We start from the raw sequence: 16202 nt of genomic DNA, 5'->3' as shown, positions 1-16202 counted from the left end.
GTGTTGGAATTCCCACGTGAACTCTTAGCTACAGATGTAGTTAGAATGTTCCCACACAATACGTCTACTAGGATAGTAAACGATCGTTCGGGCGGACCTGAAGACCCCCAGTTCTGCCCTTGCACCGGGACAAACTGGACCTTTGTAAACTACTTATATAGGCCAACCCAGTAAAATAAGAACACGCTACTAGCACGAGCAAAGCTAGCAGGTGTTTTGAATCCTCGTGGTCCCAACAGCGGAAGGGTACCAGGCACGGGTAAGCCTTTTACGAGATCACCGAGTGTTCAACACTCGGCTGGAAGAAATAAAAGGGAGGCAATCCAAGCACTCCCAGTCGTGCAAATAGGCAACAATAAGCCGTCACGTAAAAACCTCCCGATAATAATCGGCCAATACACAAAGTCTCTTGGCCTTGCCGGATGAACCCTCGCTACAGAGCTTCGAGTTCACCGACAGGCATAACACACTCAAACAAGCTTGACCTGACGCTTACCTTGAAGCCGGACGTCGCTCTGTGTGCTTGAGTGGAAATTCTGTTCTGTATTTAAGCTTACCCTTTCGGGTCTATTCCTAATAAGAAGTCCTAATCAAGTATACAAATATCAAGTGAACCATGATCCGTTATGGATCTTCTGGCATGCCAAGCGTCGTCTGCACCGTCGCACGAGCATCTTTAACGGTCCGCGCCCTGTCCCAGACGGTGAACGTGCCTTCCAAGGGTCGCTGAGTCTTCCGCGAACTCATCCCAACCGCCACTGAGGGTTCGTACCGTAGATGGTCCGCTGAATGCGAATCCGGCCAGTCCATTATTAATAATAAGGACAGCCTGGATTCAGTGACATAGGGCCGTATCCGATACTTGTTGAAAACTCGGAGGTGACGCCGTCGAGTCCCTTGCACCTTGGCGTCTCCGTACATCACCCGACCGAGGGTTCGTCGCTTGAACAACTTGGGCGGTGTCACGTCTTTGTCGACGGGTGATAATCCGCAACCACGGAGAAATCACTACACCACAGTGGTTTGCGTGTCCACCCGTTTCCTTTGAGCTCATGCCACACCGACTTGAATGACAAGTCACGTATAGTGATTTCGCTGTCCCGCGGTACCATTTTTCTCGTCTTCACCATTTTGGAATTCACTTGATCTCTGGCGCCGCAAATTCTCAAATGAGGGAGGTTTTGAAATGGCGGAGGTTCTGAGAGCCACTTATTTGGTAGGTACGTGACAGTTTCCTCTATGGAATGATACACATCAGTTGCAGTTTCAACCAGCCTGTACAAACCATATTTTTGGATTTTTGAAAAGATTTGGTGTTTATTTGAAAGGGTGTAAAAATGCGAGAACAGAAACGAAACATATTTTTATCTTAGTTTTTGTATGCTGACGTGTCGGGGGAAAGGACACCAGTACAAATTTTAAGTCAAAATTGCTTAAACTGAATCTATTCAGCTAAAGCCTACAAATCTAAGCTGCATTATGCAGCATCCGGTCTGGAGGGGTTAAAGTGCAGGCGGTTTTGGGTGAGTGAAGAAAATGCAGTGATAGCCAACAATAATAAAGAGATCGCATCAAGAGTACTAGAATAATGTTTTAATCAGGTATGCATGATTCTGGGGTTCAGTATTCTGTTTAAATAATTGCACGGCTTACTAGAGACTGCTCGAAGTCATTTCGTGCCTGGTAATCTAAATTTTACCCAGATTTATGAGAAAAAAAGTCGATTATGAACATAGGCTAAGTTGTTTTGGAATCCGTCCATACCCGTAAAAATTCCAACTGTCCGACCGGGTTCCAACCTGATACCGGTACGATCTGCCAGTTAAAAATCGGACTTTGCGCGGTACATGTGTTACACATAATAAAAACAAAATTAAAAAATCCCTTCTCTCTGAGGGCCCACAGCCATTCTACAAACCACGGCCACGAGCGCGCAGCGGTGAGGGCGGAGCGCAATTTCTACGGCCCTCTGCGACCTCAAGGCCTCGGTCGCACCTCTACGCGCGCGGCATCACTACCCAGAGACCTCACGCCTTCACTACTCCGGCCGTTGCCCGCCCGCGTAAAATGAAATACATGTGAAGGTGAAATTAACCGTGTAGGGGCGAAGCGGAATTGCTGCTGAGATGGCGGCCGAGACTATCTACGACCTACACTAGTATCTATATATATGGTAAGTCTTTGCTGCTGCATAACATGAGTGAGCATGTCGTTTCTAACTTGCTGTTGCAGCTTTGTTTGTAATATAAGATAATGCGTTAGTGCGGAAGCTGTTATCTATTGCCAGGAATTATACTGTTCAAAGCGTAAGGTGAGATCTGGTGCTGTTACTTAACTGTACTATGTGTACTACAGGTTCAGCGCTTGGGGGGGGTTGTTACGAATGAATTTTGGCAGCGCCGAAGGTGGTGTTGGATCGACAACGTCACCACGCTCAGCACGCTCGTGGAACTGGGTTATATGTGCGTCAAGCTTTCCAGCCTTGTGTAGATTGCGAAGGGCTTGCAGTGTCGTACCCGCTGCTGCTGCTGAGGACCCGTTCGTCTTCAAGAAGTCCCGCGTGCTCACTTGCGCTTTCTCACCAAGCGCGACCACCTCACTCTTGAACGCAGGAGACGAAGCATCAAGTGAAAATCCATGAGGTAAGAAAAGCATCATGTAGCCTGCGGTGTGTCTAAGCTCGTACAGCGTCGTTTTCTTCACAGAGCGCGAGGCATAAACGCGGGGCTCGGCCGTAAACCATTCGTACCAGACTGCTGCAAGAGACTGCGAGCCCTTCTTCTTCGGACGAACCCCAGTTCGGATGGCAATTTGTTGGTCAGGCTGTGATACACAACCCGCAACAGTTTTGGCTGGAGCCGACGGTGAGTGCAATTTCGCCTCTACAGCTAACAGTCGTTCCTCTAGGCGCTGATTTTGCAGGATTAAAACGCTGATCTGCTCGGACTGGCGCTTCATGAGGCTTAACACCTCAGCAGAGTGAGAGTCGCTAACGCTGGGCTTGGTTATCGCTGATGGTGGCATGAAAGCACGGCGGATTGTGCTGCTCCATGCAAGTACTTCCGCTTCCCCGATGGCTCGTGCTGACATGGCCGCCCGAATGCGGGCAACCAGTGCTCCTTCGCGTGAGAGCAGCAGCATGTCGGGGTAGTGCATGATGAGGGTGGCTGACAAGACCTCTGCTACGTCTTCGTTTAGGTTCATGCCAGGCTCTGCAAAGCCCAGGGAGCTCGTGAAAAGTAGACCATGCAGTGCTTGGGCGCGGAACAGCACAGACGGCTCCAAGATACGCAACGAAGGAAGACGTGCGCCTTCTTTTGGTTTCCATCCGCTCAGGACACGCGCAACTTGCTGATCTGCCTGCGTTGTACCCAACATGTACCCAAACGCCTTATTGACGCGGTCAAGCTGCCAACCGCCCCGCTCTATAATCCAGTTTTCTGCAAGAGTTCCATCGTTGGCGTGCATGGCAGCTCCTCGACGAAAAGAGTGGGAGGTAAGTCCTTGTGTGAGTTTGACCTGCTTCTGATCTGCAATGTTCTTGACTCGAACCAGTAATCGGTTCACGTACGCTTGTGCACCAGGAACCGATCTGGTAGCTGGCGACTGTTGCAGGTCTGGCAAGGATGCGGGGCTGTCGTCTGCCTCGAGAAGCTCTACGAGACTGAGGTCTTCTACATCGCCAGCATTAGCTCCCGATATGCCTTGTACTGGTAAACTGAGGAAATAGACGCTTGCTTGGCGCATTCTGTATGGTTAGAGCAGCAGCTAAAACGAATAGTGGACAAGTTAAAAAACTTGTCGGGTCATTGAACAAGGATACACCTTGTAGCAAAGCTGTTTTAATCCGCTTAAAGCGTAGGAAGAGTACGCCACCTACATATTGCAAGGTTCCAGTTAGCGTAATTGTCAATATATAAAGAAATAAAATAGTCAATGATCGTACCAGGTAAAATCGAGAGCTGGTTTTTTTTAAGTTGCTCTGCGTCCGAGCTACGTCCGTATAAATACCACAGCATCACAACCAGAGCTGCATCCGGATAGATACTCTCAGCAGAATCAGAAGTATAAAGTAGGCGAGCGATATTTTCTAGATCTTGCTTGGAACACGGTGGAGCTTTCTTTTCAAAAGCCCCATCCTCGCGATTGGTACAGTACTTACCAAGCCCAGACAGGATCTTCTGCAGCTGGGGCTTTACTGTCCCCCCTTGCTGTGGGTATTTATCTATCAACCAGTTCTTTACGTTTCCGAAATAGGCTAGACATGTATTGGTAGATCGAGTTTTGTCTGTCGATCTAGCTAGAGAATACGCATATTTATCTAGCACAATTCGAAGTACCCTACCGGTCTTGTCAGCGTCGATAAGCTGTTGAACATGCTCTAGTGTGATGTTTTCTGAAGAAAGAAACGTGCTGAACGAGTTGATCGCCGTCACCCGGGCCTTCTTACTGTTAGGTGGCGCTAGCGACGCGATAGACATGGTCACAGCTCTGCAAAATGATGTCTTTTAGGAAACAGCTGCCAACCGCCACCTCGGGTTGGAAACTTCCTGATATTTTTAGAATATGCTACTATATGGATATTTGTAAAGAGTACAGCATATTCTGAAAAAATTCCAACTAAATATGGTCGGATTGGTAGGAATTGGTGGTTACTTTTTAAGACTTCATCATTGGATAAAATCACATTAATCTTGCAATCTAATTGGTGGATTGGCTGAGTACAGTTCTTCATGGACGATGCATGGTTGGAATCTTGCGGATATTATACCATAACAACGTTTCGAGCGGCCACATTTACAATTTTGAAAAAGCGATAAATAAAAAATTAGACTCCAAACTCTAAGATGACCTGTCCAGAAGCTGACAGCTAATAATACGCATCGGGAAAAGCGTGTACACTTGCGTTCGCTCGCCCAATTGTGTCTAATAGACATTGGTGGCGGGCGGGCGGGTCCATTATTATTTGGAAAAAGAAAAAAAAATATTAAGACACAGTAGCAGCTAAAAAGTCAATGTGCGAGCGTACATCATAAATTGGGTAAGATTTTAGTGTTGACCATGGAGCCTAAAAATCCGGCTCCCTTTTCAAGTGGGCTATTTAATAAACTAATTTTTTTTTCAATAAGGCTGAGCGTAGAAAGGCATAAACAATACACGTAGAACTAAACCTAAACTACCGCCGCGTAGCGACGGTACTCTGCTAGTACCGATACTATCCGTAGGTAGAAATGAGATTCTAGCTTGAAGTTTCTAAAATACTGCAAAAAGGATTGACCAACACGTTCGACTTGTGCTTCCGTGGGCCACGCCACGGACCGTGGCGATCACTGTTATAGCTTGGTTTTGGCTGGGGATGCTGTCGACCTCATCGAAAGTCCAGCGCTCGGATCTCAATGATGCCGGGGGGAAACGTCACGGCATCTATTAGCTGGAGTCTCCAGGCTTGAGATATCTAATTTGTATCAGTAGGCCGACGTTACCCGAGTAGCAATATTGTCATCGTAGTGACAGAATACAAAACGGTCTGCAGTGATCACACTTGTGAAGAGCCCGTGAATCCGCACTTTTAATACTGTACGGGGCGAAGTGTGAGACAATTCTGCGCGCTCGTACCTCCCGCATGTTATGTTTGATCTTCCCACACGAAAGAAGATCGAACAAGCAGGAGCTCTACGCTGAAACCTACCATACATCCAATGGGGTCCGGGTGTTCGTGCGCTCGTGGCTAGTGCCTCGAGACGGACCTCAAGCGTGTGCAGTCCAGGTGAACTGAACAGACCCGCTAAAAATGTCGAAAGAATGAAACCACCGCACTGCGGTCCGCAGCGCTTGTGCTCCAAGAAAGAGGCGCCGGTGGTCGACGTCTCGCGGTCGTCACTGTACGCCATTGTGTAAGTTGCGGTCTTTGATTGTAGGCAACAATGGAGTTCCCTCTTAAGACAGACTTCTTCCCTCAAGTGCGACTCACGATGGAAGAGCGACGTAGGTATGTGACCACAGGAGAATGCAGTGCACGGGTACTCCGCAGCTCCATGAAGACACTCGACTGGAAAAAAACCATGGAGAAGGACGGGGTAACGTACGCGCAAGCGCATTGCATCGAAGGCAGCAATAGTGTCACCAGTTCTCCATTTTCAAATATGGTGACAAGCAAAGCGGACGAAGAACCGCATAACACCGCATCCGCCTGTTTGATTATGAGTGCGACGGCGTTCGCAGCGGGAACCATCAGCGAGGCCCTCGAGGCGCTGGCGTCACCTGTTACAGAGGATTATCGTCGTGCGATGCATTTCCTGCACGGATCTCGTTTCATCGATGGAGTATGTTTGCACAAGATACCAGCCGCACCGCCTAACAGCTCGAAATCGAACTCCCAGCATCAAGCATTCACAACCATCAAGTGGGCGGCTTTCGACGATGGTAAGGCGTTGCATTTAACGGGGGCACCTGCTGGCACAGACTATTGCTTTCTCGAGCACACGGGAATCCACCGGAGTGACCCTGGTAATGATGCCAGTGAACTCTTCGGATTTAGTGTCCAGGAGTCGATCATTCGTGAAGGTGAAGTGCCTTCCCTTGCGGGAGTCGGACTGGCACGAGGTCATCTCCACCGCACGGGCATCCTCATCCTACCCACAGATCGCTCCGATGTGGTTCAAGTCACTTCAATTTTTCAGATGTCAATGGCAGAAGGTATTGCTCTCGGAGCTGCAAACGATAACAGTGGAGGTGCATCCAATTCCGGAAAGGCAACTTCCGCAGCTTTAGCTCGATTGATGCGTCGCCGAGTAGCTGCAATCGGGAGACTCGAGTTGCTGGTAGAGCGTCGCCGCCTTAACAAGCTAGTGCACGTACCTCGAGCTGAATGGGTGGCTGACGATGCACGCAAGGCATGTGCTGTGTGCGTGAAACCATTTGCGCTTCGACGACGCAAACATCACTGCCGGCACTGCGGAGAGGTCGTGTGTGCGTCGTGTGCTCCTGCGCGTGGGGTAGACACGGACTCCAGTACAACTACCCACGTCCGTATTTGCACAGCCTGTGTCGTGCAGTCACGTACGGGTGCGCAGGTCCCTGGTGGTTTTGAGATTTTCGTGTATCACATGCGGAACACTAAAACATCACTTTCGTCTTCGGCTTCTAAAAACTCGATCGGAGTTAACGCTTTGACTGCCAACAACAACAACAACGCCGAGATCCACACTCGACCGAAATCGCTGTCGTCTGGAAGTAGCACGTTTTCAATCTCAAGCGACTCGCAAATGTCTGCGCGACTAACACGCGCGGGCTATGCGGATGGCACTATCAGAATGTATGACTTTGAGGATGACCACTTGTCCAGCAACTCGAGCAGTTATTCTCTGAGCGAGTTCAATTCCTCCGATAGCTTACTCGCCCTGACCAGCCAGGACGACGTAGAACGCTGCCAGCGCAGATCGAGCAGTCAAGGGAGAGGCAGTAGTCAGCTTACTATTAGCTCTCCACAGTCGCCGAGCAGTAGCTTCGAGCCGACTGATGATCTGCTCGAGCGCATTCGAGGAATGAAGGCCGATTTGTCAATGCTAACAACGTCGTACCGGCAATTTAGTGATGCCCACAACTTCAGGAGTGCCCACAACTTCATCGTTGATACGGATACGCCCCAATCTGTCCTCAATATGCAAGAGTCGGGTGGCGCAGAACACGATGCAAGAAGTCGACGGACAAGGATCAGCGATCCCGAAGCCACCGAGGGCATTATGGACGTCGATTTCATCAACAGTGAGCAATTCACACTACTTTGTCCAGACACGCTAAGTCGTCAATGGCGTACGCGGACCAGCAGCCGCGTGCGCCAAGATGCTGGCGATAAATCTCAACTCAGGGCAAGTATATCCAACATGTCATTCATGTCCACCTTGTCCAACTTGGCGATGCTGGGGGATGAAGAAAACTTGGCGGCACGCGATTCTCAGGATCTCAAGCGCGAGGGCTTTGGCGCAGGGGAGCGCAGCGAGAACCAAGTCGAGCTTCTGGCACTTAGGCAGCAGGTTGAAGGACTACATCGATCGTTGGCGGCCGCAACCTCACAGCTCGACAACATTCGCAAGCGTCGAGCGTCCCGCCGGGCGCAGCAGCAGCAACCCACCGACCCGGTAGCTGCGAGGCACCACACCATTTACGGACTTCTGGTGGAGGAGCTGCACGAGATTATGGGGCTGCCCCGACCCGGCCACGATCATTAGTGGAAGGAGATCTATTAATTGTAGTGAGATTCTGCTACACCGCTCCGAGAGATAGAGGATTCATTGGTATTTTTGGTGCGGGCATTGCGACACGGGGATTGAGCTGTCGTGTCAGGATACAAGCTCCAATGTGTTCGTTCACTAGACTTTGTAAGGAGGTATAATAGTGTGCGCTGGTAACGTGTTGATCAGATTTAGTACAGATATATTTTCTGTAGGGTTACAGTAACCTTAGATAGCTGCCTTCATCATTTTTCCCCATGTTGACGATATCATCTAGCTCATCTACAAAGTTGTCGTAGGTGTCTTGTGTGTTGAGTAGATCGTTGTTCACGTAGTTGAACGCAAGTTTTTCAATGGTGGCCGCGGTCATTCGATTCCATCGCTTTGACTACGGAAAGGAGTACGCAATCGACACCCGCTCTGCTGACGTCGGTACACTAAGGACTTGGATGACAGTTCTATCTAGCAGCGGTAAGTCGTTACGACCGTACTGAAACCTGTACTCAAGACCAGTGTGCTTTGTAAAACCTTCCTAGACATACGGCTCGTTACTCGAATCGACCACTTAAAAAGAAATGCCGTGCAGAATGCTCTGTTTCAGCTTCAGATATGTAGTCCACGAAGTTCGCAGTAGATTGTTAAGCGCTTCGTCAGTCGAGGAGCGTCGCAATTAAGATCCGCACGCTTGGTACCAACACAAATCGTCAGCGCCTTCTTCGCCGCATTAAGATGTTTCAGTTCCTTTAGCAATGCGTGCTCTTCGGTCAGCCTTTACCAGTTCTTCGATATCTTGTGCGTGATAACACGCTCTCGAGCCCGCGGAACATTCTTTTCGTTCACTCTGCATTTCCTTTCCTTGGCTCCCACCTTATACAGGTACGAGTTAATGTCGAATAGCATGGGATAATGGCAAGTGAGCTCGATAAGATAAAATGTGAATTGAGATTAGCGTTAGAGTTCAAGCTTACTCCTACCGACAGGGCAGCAGCTCCAGCATTAGATTCCTTGTCCTGTGAGCAAGCATCCTCCAATAGCTGCTGCTGCATGCCTTCATCCAGTCGACCATGGCGGCGCGTGCCGCTGTCCAGCGCCGCTGCTTCATCCTGCACTGGAGATTACCGCTCAATACCGCTAAAATTGAGCTTGAAAAATGAAATCTTGACCTTAACCTTTAGAACAAGTAAGTTTCATTTTTAAAAAGACACTAGGGATCGAAAGCTCAAAGTAGTTGCATGGGGGTGTACACAATAGTATTATATGTAACGTGTTGCACTCGCACCTCTGCCTGATCGATATTGATGGAGAATTTTTAAATGTAAGATCGCGACGACTACCGGTACACGGTGTTCATCATATGATCTGCTATAGTAAAAAACATGCGGATGGGTCAATTGACACTGGCTTAAAAAATCTCCATGCGAGCGTCAGCACATCTTTGCTTTTTTTAAGCATGTTTTGCCATTTGTGTGAAAATTGCACCGTCAAATAATAAAAATTGACTGATCACTTATCCGACCTTACTTAAGATTTGTATGCTCCTAAACAGCCTATTACAGAATTAAAAAATATTTTGGCCAATGGAAATACAGTGTTACGTGTATTTCCACTAATAGAATTGCGTAGGGGTAGGGGGTCATTTAAACCAGTCAATCCGACGTATCGGGTCGGAAGGATACGAGAAATATGTGTATGCCTATTAAAAACTAAGTGGCGGACGTATCACTTGCATCCGACAGGATGGGACTGGACGAGCTTAATCCTGGAAACACAAAACGAGCTAAGCCAACCGCCATCGCAGCGTTCAAGGCTTTTGTAAAGAGTGAGTCTGTAGACTTTGAGTATGTCAGGAGTTGCATTGCGAAATATGATAGTGGAAAGTCATTTGTGTCTATATTGGATATGTTTGGCATGTATCTTGCCTTTAACAAAGGCAAGAAGGGTAAACAGCTTGCCCGCAACACTGCCATGCAGTACTATAGACAGACTAAGATGTGGCTTTTCGAGCTCTTCCCCACGCAGCGGCACATTGTCGAGGCAAAGTTGCAAAGTATGGGGAAGACGCTGGAGAATTTTTGTATGAAAAGAGACGGAAAGGTAGTGAGCAAGGCGCCACCATGCACGAAGGCAGATTTGCGTAAAATGATGCTATGCTTGTATCAGAATGCGACTACCTCAAGCGACTATCAAGATGCAGCGCTACTATGTATGCTGTGGTACCTGTTTGAACGCGCTTCCGATTTCTCCCTCGTCCAGAAGCAGAACCTCACCATTGACGCTGCAGACATCCTGTTCGTGCGCTTCATTCGGCTCAAGACTTCTGAGGAGCAAGGCTTGTCGCTGTTTCCCGACGAAGACTTCATCACGTGCCCGGTGTATGCTACGGCTCTGGAACTTTTGGTGCAATACGCTCCGTGCGTCGACTTGCTCGATAATCTGCCGCCGCTTCCTGTCGAAGCCTCTGTCTCCTTGTCCCCCGCGACGCCGCTCCTGGAGGTACTCGGCCATCCTGACGACTACGCTGCACTTGGCGCTGTGGCTGCGGCGGCGGACGGAGCAGTCGTGACTGGGAAGACGCCCACCATTTACTCCCACGTCAACAGAGTTCTTGACCGAATCGCTGTCGCCGCTGGTATCGAGGTCGCCCTCTCTTCTCATTCCTTTCGCCGAGGCGGAGCGCAGCACGTCAACGGCTGTGACGGCCTCACGCATCGCTGGATTTTCGACCGTGGTGCCTGGAACATGAGTACAACAAACAAGGGGTTTAACTACATCTTCAACACAAGCCGCGAGGATCACAAGGTAAGCAAGTCCCTCAGCGGATACAGCACAGAAGCGCAGGTACATTGAAGGACTTGAAGGCTTTTGATGCGCACACAGAGGAAAAAATCGCAGCCGTCCAGCAGAATCTCTTTGCGACGTGCCTGAAGCTAGAACGAGCCCAATACAACGTGAGCCACCGTGTTCTGGACGTTCCAACAGCTTACCTGTTGCTGCATTATTCCCGGCTAAAGCATCTTCATCCTGATGGACCAGCTGTAAAACGCATCGAAGAGTGCGTAGTTCTGGCAGGATCATCACGCGCAGACTTATTGGTTTGGGCGTCATACCTGGCTGCTCAGAATATTGGTACGAAGACACGTCTGCCAGAAGACAAGGAAGACATTGATCCCACATCGAACCAGCAACCAAGGCAAGAATGTGATATCATTGAGCACCAACGCCGTGCCATTGATCAGTTAGTTCTGCTCGTTAAGAGGCAGGATGAACGCATGGATCTTCTAGAAGCGAAGGTAGGAGGTGCTGTGCAGCAACATACAAGCATCAAACGTCAGCATGATCCTGAACCCGACCCAGTCAAGCCAACCAAGCGTCGACGGACTTCTGTGACCTACCTGCACGCGACATGGTACGCTTGGTACGCTCAGGAACCCCGTTTTCTTGCCGCTACATCCAAACAACAACGATCAAGCGAGAGGCAGCTCGTCAGATACCTGAAATTGTTTCTTGGGGACGACTTCTCCCTCAATCCAAGCGCATGCGACTATCGTGAGCAAGTGTTGGCGATTTCACACATCCAATTGTTATCCCCGCTTCTTCCCTCGGGCCGTCCTGCTTCGCCTACGAAGGCAAACAAGAAGTTCGCCTCAACTGCAGGTTCAGCTGACTGTGGCAGCCCGGCATATTCCAACCCAGTCAGTGTTGGCGGGCCGCCGAGTTTAAATCACTCGGCGTGTAAAGGCTTTGCGGGTCTTCTGGCACTTGCGACTTGTCGACAAATTTTTTCACGACCGCAGTCAGCTTCTCGTTTTGACGAAACAATTCGCACTGGCCGACTTCATGGACTTGTCTGCAGAATTTGCAGCGCCGCCGACAGTAGTGAGCCGAGTGCCCCGTTCTTCCACAAGCTGCACAAGGTCCACGCTGTGAGTTGTCGCGTTATGCATCTCCACGATTCGACTGTTCTCGTTGGTTGTACGGTCGCGGAGGTCGATTCGCCGAGTTCCCCCAACTTCGATTCGAGCCATTCTGGTCTCCCGCCGAGTTGTCTCGGCGGTCCGGTGTATTTCCCTTATCATTGGCAACGCCGGCGTCTATGTAGTCATCGTCTTCCGCTGAGTCGTAACCTCCGGACTGGTCCTCATCATCCCATTCGTCTTCGGCGTTGTATGGACTCGGCGGGTTCTGATCGAGCAGCTCTTCCCGTCAGAGTCAGCGTCAACGAAAGTGACTCAGCGGTCGCGGTTTTCTTTCTTGCGACTGCGCTTCTCATCTCGACGTCCATCTCGGCGTTCATCGCGACGGCTTTGATCCTTCCACTTATCGTCTCGGCCTCGTGCGATCACGAGTCGGTCGCGTTGCTTCTTGCGCTTTTCACCGAGAATCCGACGATTGATTATCTGCTCCACCTTACTGATGTCTTCCAACTGCAAGGGGTACATCAAATCCATCACATCGTCATCACCACAATGCAGCAAGAAGTGCTCTACATGGTCAGCTGCGTCGGCGCCATCTTTCTCGTACTGGATCTTGGCTGTCCGAGCATACCCATTAAGTCGGATCAGGAAGTCGCAGATCGGCTCGTTGACTTTACGTCTCGCCGAGTAGTAACGAGTGCGGGCGGATTGGTCGAACTGTGAGCAATAATAATCCAGGAGCGCCTCGCTGAGTAGTTTCCAACGTCGCTGAGTCTTCTTCGACGGCTGCCTATACCAACTCTTCGCCGCGCGTCCCAAGCATAGCGAGAAGGGTTCGCACCAGGCACTTTGGGGCATCCTGGTGCTCATCATCTCGTAGATGAAACGCTTGAGCCACTGGAGCGATGCGTCAGAACGGTAGCGCTTCCCTTCGAACTCGGCGATTTTGTCGAGTGAGGCGTGGGCTCGGACTTCTAGGTACTGAGTCGAGTCTTCTTCAGCCGCGTCGAAGCTCAAGTTTCGGATGTAGTACTTCACGGTTTCTTCACGGTTTCATCTCACATCGAAGGCGTCATCGTCCTCCTTCTCCTCCTCGTAAGCCTCAGCTCCGTCTGCAGCGTCATGCAATTCGCGGTAACGACCTGTATTCCGCTGTCCACGACTCGGCGCTCGCTGAGTCGGGCTGAGCTTCATCAAGGTCAGCATGTGGGAGCCCTCGAAGTATGGAGTGCCTTGCGCAGCGCGAAACACTTCACGTCTCATCGTCTCTGGGGTCTTCGGCAAAGGAATGTTGCTTGGGTCTTCGCCGAGTACTTTAAACCCGGTTACTCGGCTGTACACCTGCTTCGTTCCACCAGGGGTCTTCTCCAATCCAAACTCCACTCTCAACTTCTTCTTTCATTGCCAGAGCTCAGCTCCACCGCGGGTCAGACTCCAGTCTGACAGGATGAGGCTGTTTGGTCGGCTGTTGCACCGATAGCCCATCGCCTTCAGCAGCAACACAGTTTCTTCCGCCAACTGATTGATGTTGGCTGCACGCACCGGTTGAGTTAGTTCGGGACCCAACATCGGCCACTTCGCTTGCGCCATCGCCACAGGCGCGAATATCATCATCCACTCCGATCTCGTTCTCATCTCTTCGCCAAGTCGAGCCAACACTCTACTGGTGCTCGGCGTATCAGCGTTCCTCGTCGCTTTCGGAATAAGGGGCGGACGGTCCCCTTGAGCAACGCCATGATCTTTTTCATCTTATTCATCGTCCGCACCTTCGTCGAGCTCGGCGGATAAGTTGCGCTCGACAGGACGTGGGGCTCCCATGCGTCCCACCTGCAGCGTCAACTCTTTCACCTCTCCAAGTAGCTCGGCGGTAGTCTTCGTTTCTCCGAGCTCAGCGGTATCGACCTTCTCTTCATACTCTCCTTCACTTGCATCTCCGTTCTCGCTCTCCTGGTCTTGGCCATCCTCGTCGAACTAGACGGTTCGTCCCACCTCCATCGTCATGGCGATGAGTCGTTGATCCGCCGGGTCCGACCCCGCGAGAGGCGATCCTCCATCCGTCGTTGGGCTTCCGTCGCTCGGAGTTGCTGATCCCTTGACCATCTTCACTCTTCTCTTTCTCTTCTCTTGCTCTTAACTTGGTTAGCTGGTACCTACAAAAACAAGCACACACTCCTGTTCCCGGGTCGCGGCACCAGTTGTGGTGTAGTAGAACACACAAATACCGTCAGATGTGGATTCCTTACACAAACCACAACGTATCGTCGAGTTAGGTCGGCGGTTGTATGGCCTGCGCAGAGGGTGGTCCCTTCGTGGGTCGACCCTTCCGGGACAGACGAGTGGCTCGCTTCCACTCGGTTCCGACTAACCAAGTCAGAGCTCTTCCGAGGTTCCGCCGAGTTTGGCTCGGCCGAGCTCGTTCCCAACCCTGTGCCCTCCACCAAAGGATGTACGACGGCGCGCGAGCGCTTTTACAGGTCACCGAGCGCAGAGGCTGCTCAGCTAGAAGTGTTACGGCATCCGGGCTATCCGACGTACCGGCCCGCTGAGTTTACGGGCTTTCTTTCGCGCGTAGCGAGACTTTGTCCTACCCGGACCGACCTAATCTCTTAGCGCTACCAGTCAATACCCTACAAGCTATGCCTCTCGAGTATTGACGGCAGGCATAATCCAGCCCTATGCAGGGACTTATCGGAAAAGTGTACACGTGTCTTGGACTAAGAAAATTCTGCTCTGTTATCTTCTGGGAGCCTTTTCGGCTCCCCCTACTTAATTCAATGCTTCTTTTACAAATATCTAGTGAAATGTAGTCGTTTCGGATCTCTACCGACCCTTCAGTTGTGTTCAGGCGACCGTTGATCTCAGCGGCTATCCGGATAGCATCATCTGGACAGATCGCCGAGTACTTACCGTGATCTTTGGTTCCTAAGCTCCGGGTTATCAGACCGAGCCGATTCTTGATCTAAAGTAGGTTGGCGTATGGTCGAATCTGGAAATCCCTACACCAAACAGGCATCTCGACTTCTTTCTAACTCAGCTCTTCTGCTTCGCCCTGAAGCACCTTCTTATGTTAGACCACTTCTGCTTCTCGTCTTGTGCCACCATTATCCGTTTGCGTCGCTCACGCTCTATTGCTACCGGGTCAACATCTTCCGCATCGGAAATTGCCGCTGGTACAGTCTTGTGAGGATGGTCTGGCGAATCTTTGTTGATTGAATCCTCGTTGGGCACCTCTCGTCGTTCTGCATGCTGTTCTTGAGCCTTTGAGACCCCCTCCGATTGTTCATCGGCAAACCTGACGCGTTTCTTGGTTTTCGTCTGTCGCCTAGTCATCACTGTCATATTACCATAATCGTACTCTGGTGAGCTGTAATCAACCACGAAATTTTCGAAAGTTTTCCACTTTGAAGACTCGCTCCCTGACGGTAAATGTACTTGACGCTCTGCGCCATGTGACGAAACATCTACTGAGTCTTCATCCGTTTCGTAAATCATTTTCTGGATACGATTCAGCGACGCCAGTTCCGACTTGCGAGTTTCAGCCAAGATGACACGACTGACCTTCGATTCCAGCGCTTCAGTGGCTAATGACGCCGCGGCAGCGTTGTATTCTCGTAGAGCGTGAAGATATTTCACTGATCGAAGCTTGGCCGCGAGCTCCTTGTGAATATTCAGCAGCGCCAGCAGAGTTTCCTTCCTGCATGCGATCACCCCTAGTGATTGTTGAATCGCGAGCCTTGAGTAGACATGTAGCGTCTTTCCTGCCAGCTGGACGTAACAGATCTTCAACAGCAGAAGTAACGCCAAAACTTCCTTCTCAGCAGGATGGTAGTTCATCTCGGCCTCCTTGAGCACCCGACCGAGGAACCGTACGGGGTGTAACTTGCCTTCATGTTCTTGCATTAGCGTAGTGCTCAACGCCCATTCATTAGCAAAGAGCATGACGTGAACTTCTTTCGACCGATCGAAGTGCCTGAGGATGGGTGAATGTGAAACACTCGTCTTCAATTTTTTGAAGGAACGACGTGCCACAGAAAGGCCTCCTTCAACGACAAAGTCT

At 50.4% G+C, this 16202-nt stretch overlaps 2 protein-coding genes across 2 annotated transcripts; both read left to right on the top strand.

Annotated features, from left to right (window-relative positions):
• Positions 1-5858: 5858 nt before the first annotated feature.
• PITG_19596 (uncharacterized protein) lies at positions 5859-8228 on the top strand (the record flags this gene model as incomplete). The annotated part of the gene is made up of 1 exon (XM_002896025.1): positions 5859-8228. The coding sequence occupies one exon, from the start codon at positions 6144-6146 to the stop codon at positions 8226-8228; it is 2085 nt and encodes a 694-aa protein (XP_002896071.1).
• A 925-nt stretch (positions 8229-9153) lies between these two features.
• On the top strand, positions 9154-9565 carry PITG_19595 (uncharacterized protein; the record flags this gene model as incomplete). Its single annotated transcript, XM_002896024.1, has 1 exon — positions 9154-9565. The coding sequence occupies one exon, from the start codon at positions 9296-9298 to the stop codon at positions 9383-9385; it is 90 nt and encodes a 29-aa protein (XP_002896070.1).
• Positions 9566-16202: the final 6637 nt, after the last annotated feature.

The sequence above is a fragment of the Phytophthora infestans genome, genomic scaffold, assembly GCF_000142945.1.
Source record: "Phytophthora infestans T30-4 supercont1.109 genomic scaffold, whole genome shotgun sequence".
Taxonomy (NCBI): Eukaryota; Oomycota; class Peronosporomycetes; order Peronosporales; family Peronosporaceae; genus Phytophthora; species Phytophthora infestans.
The sequence above is the reverse complement of the archived record's forward strand: the minus strand, read 5'-3'. Positions and strand labels throughout refer to the sequence as shown.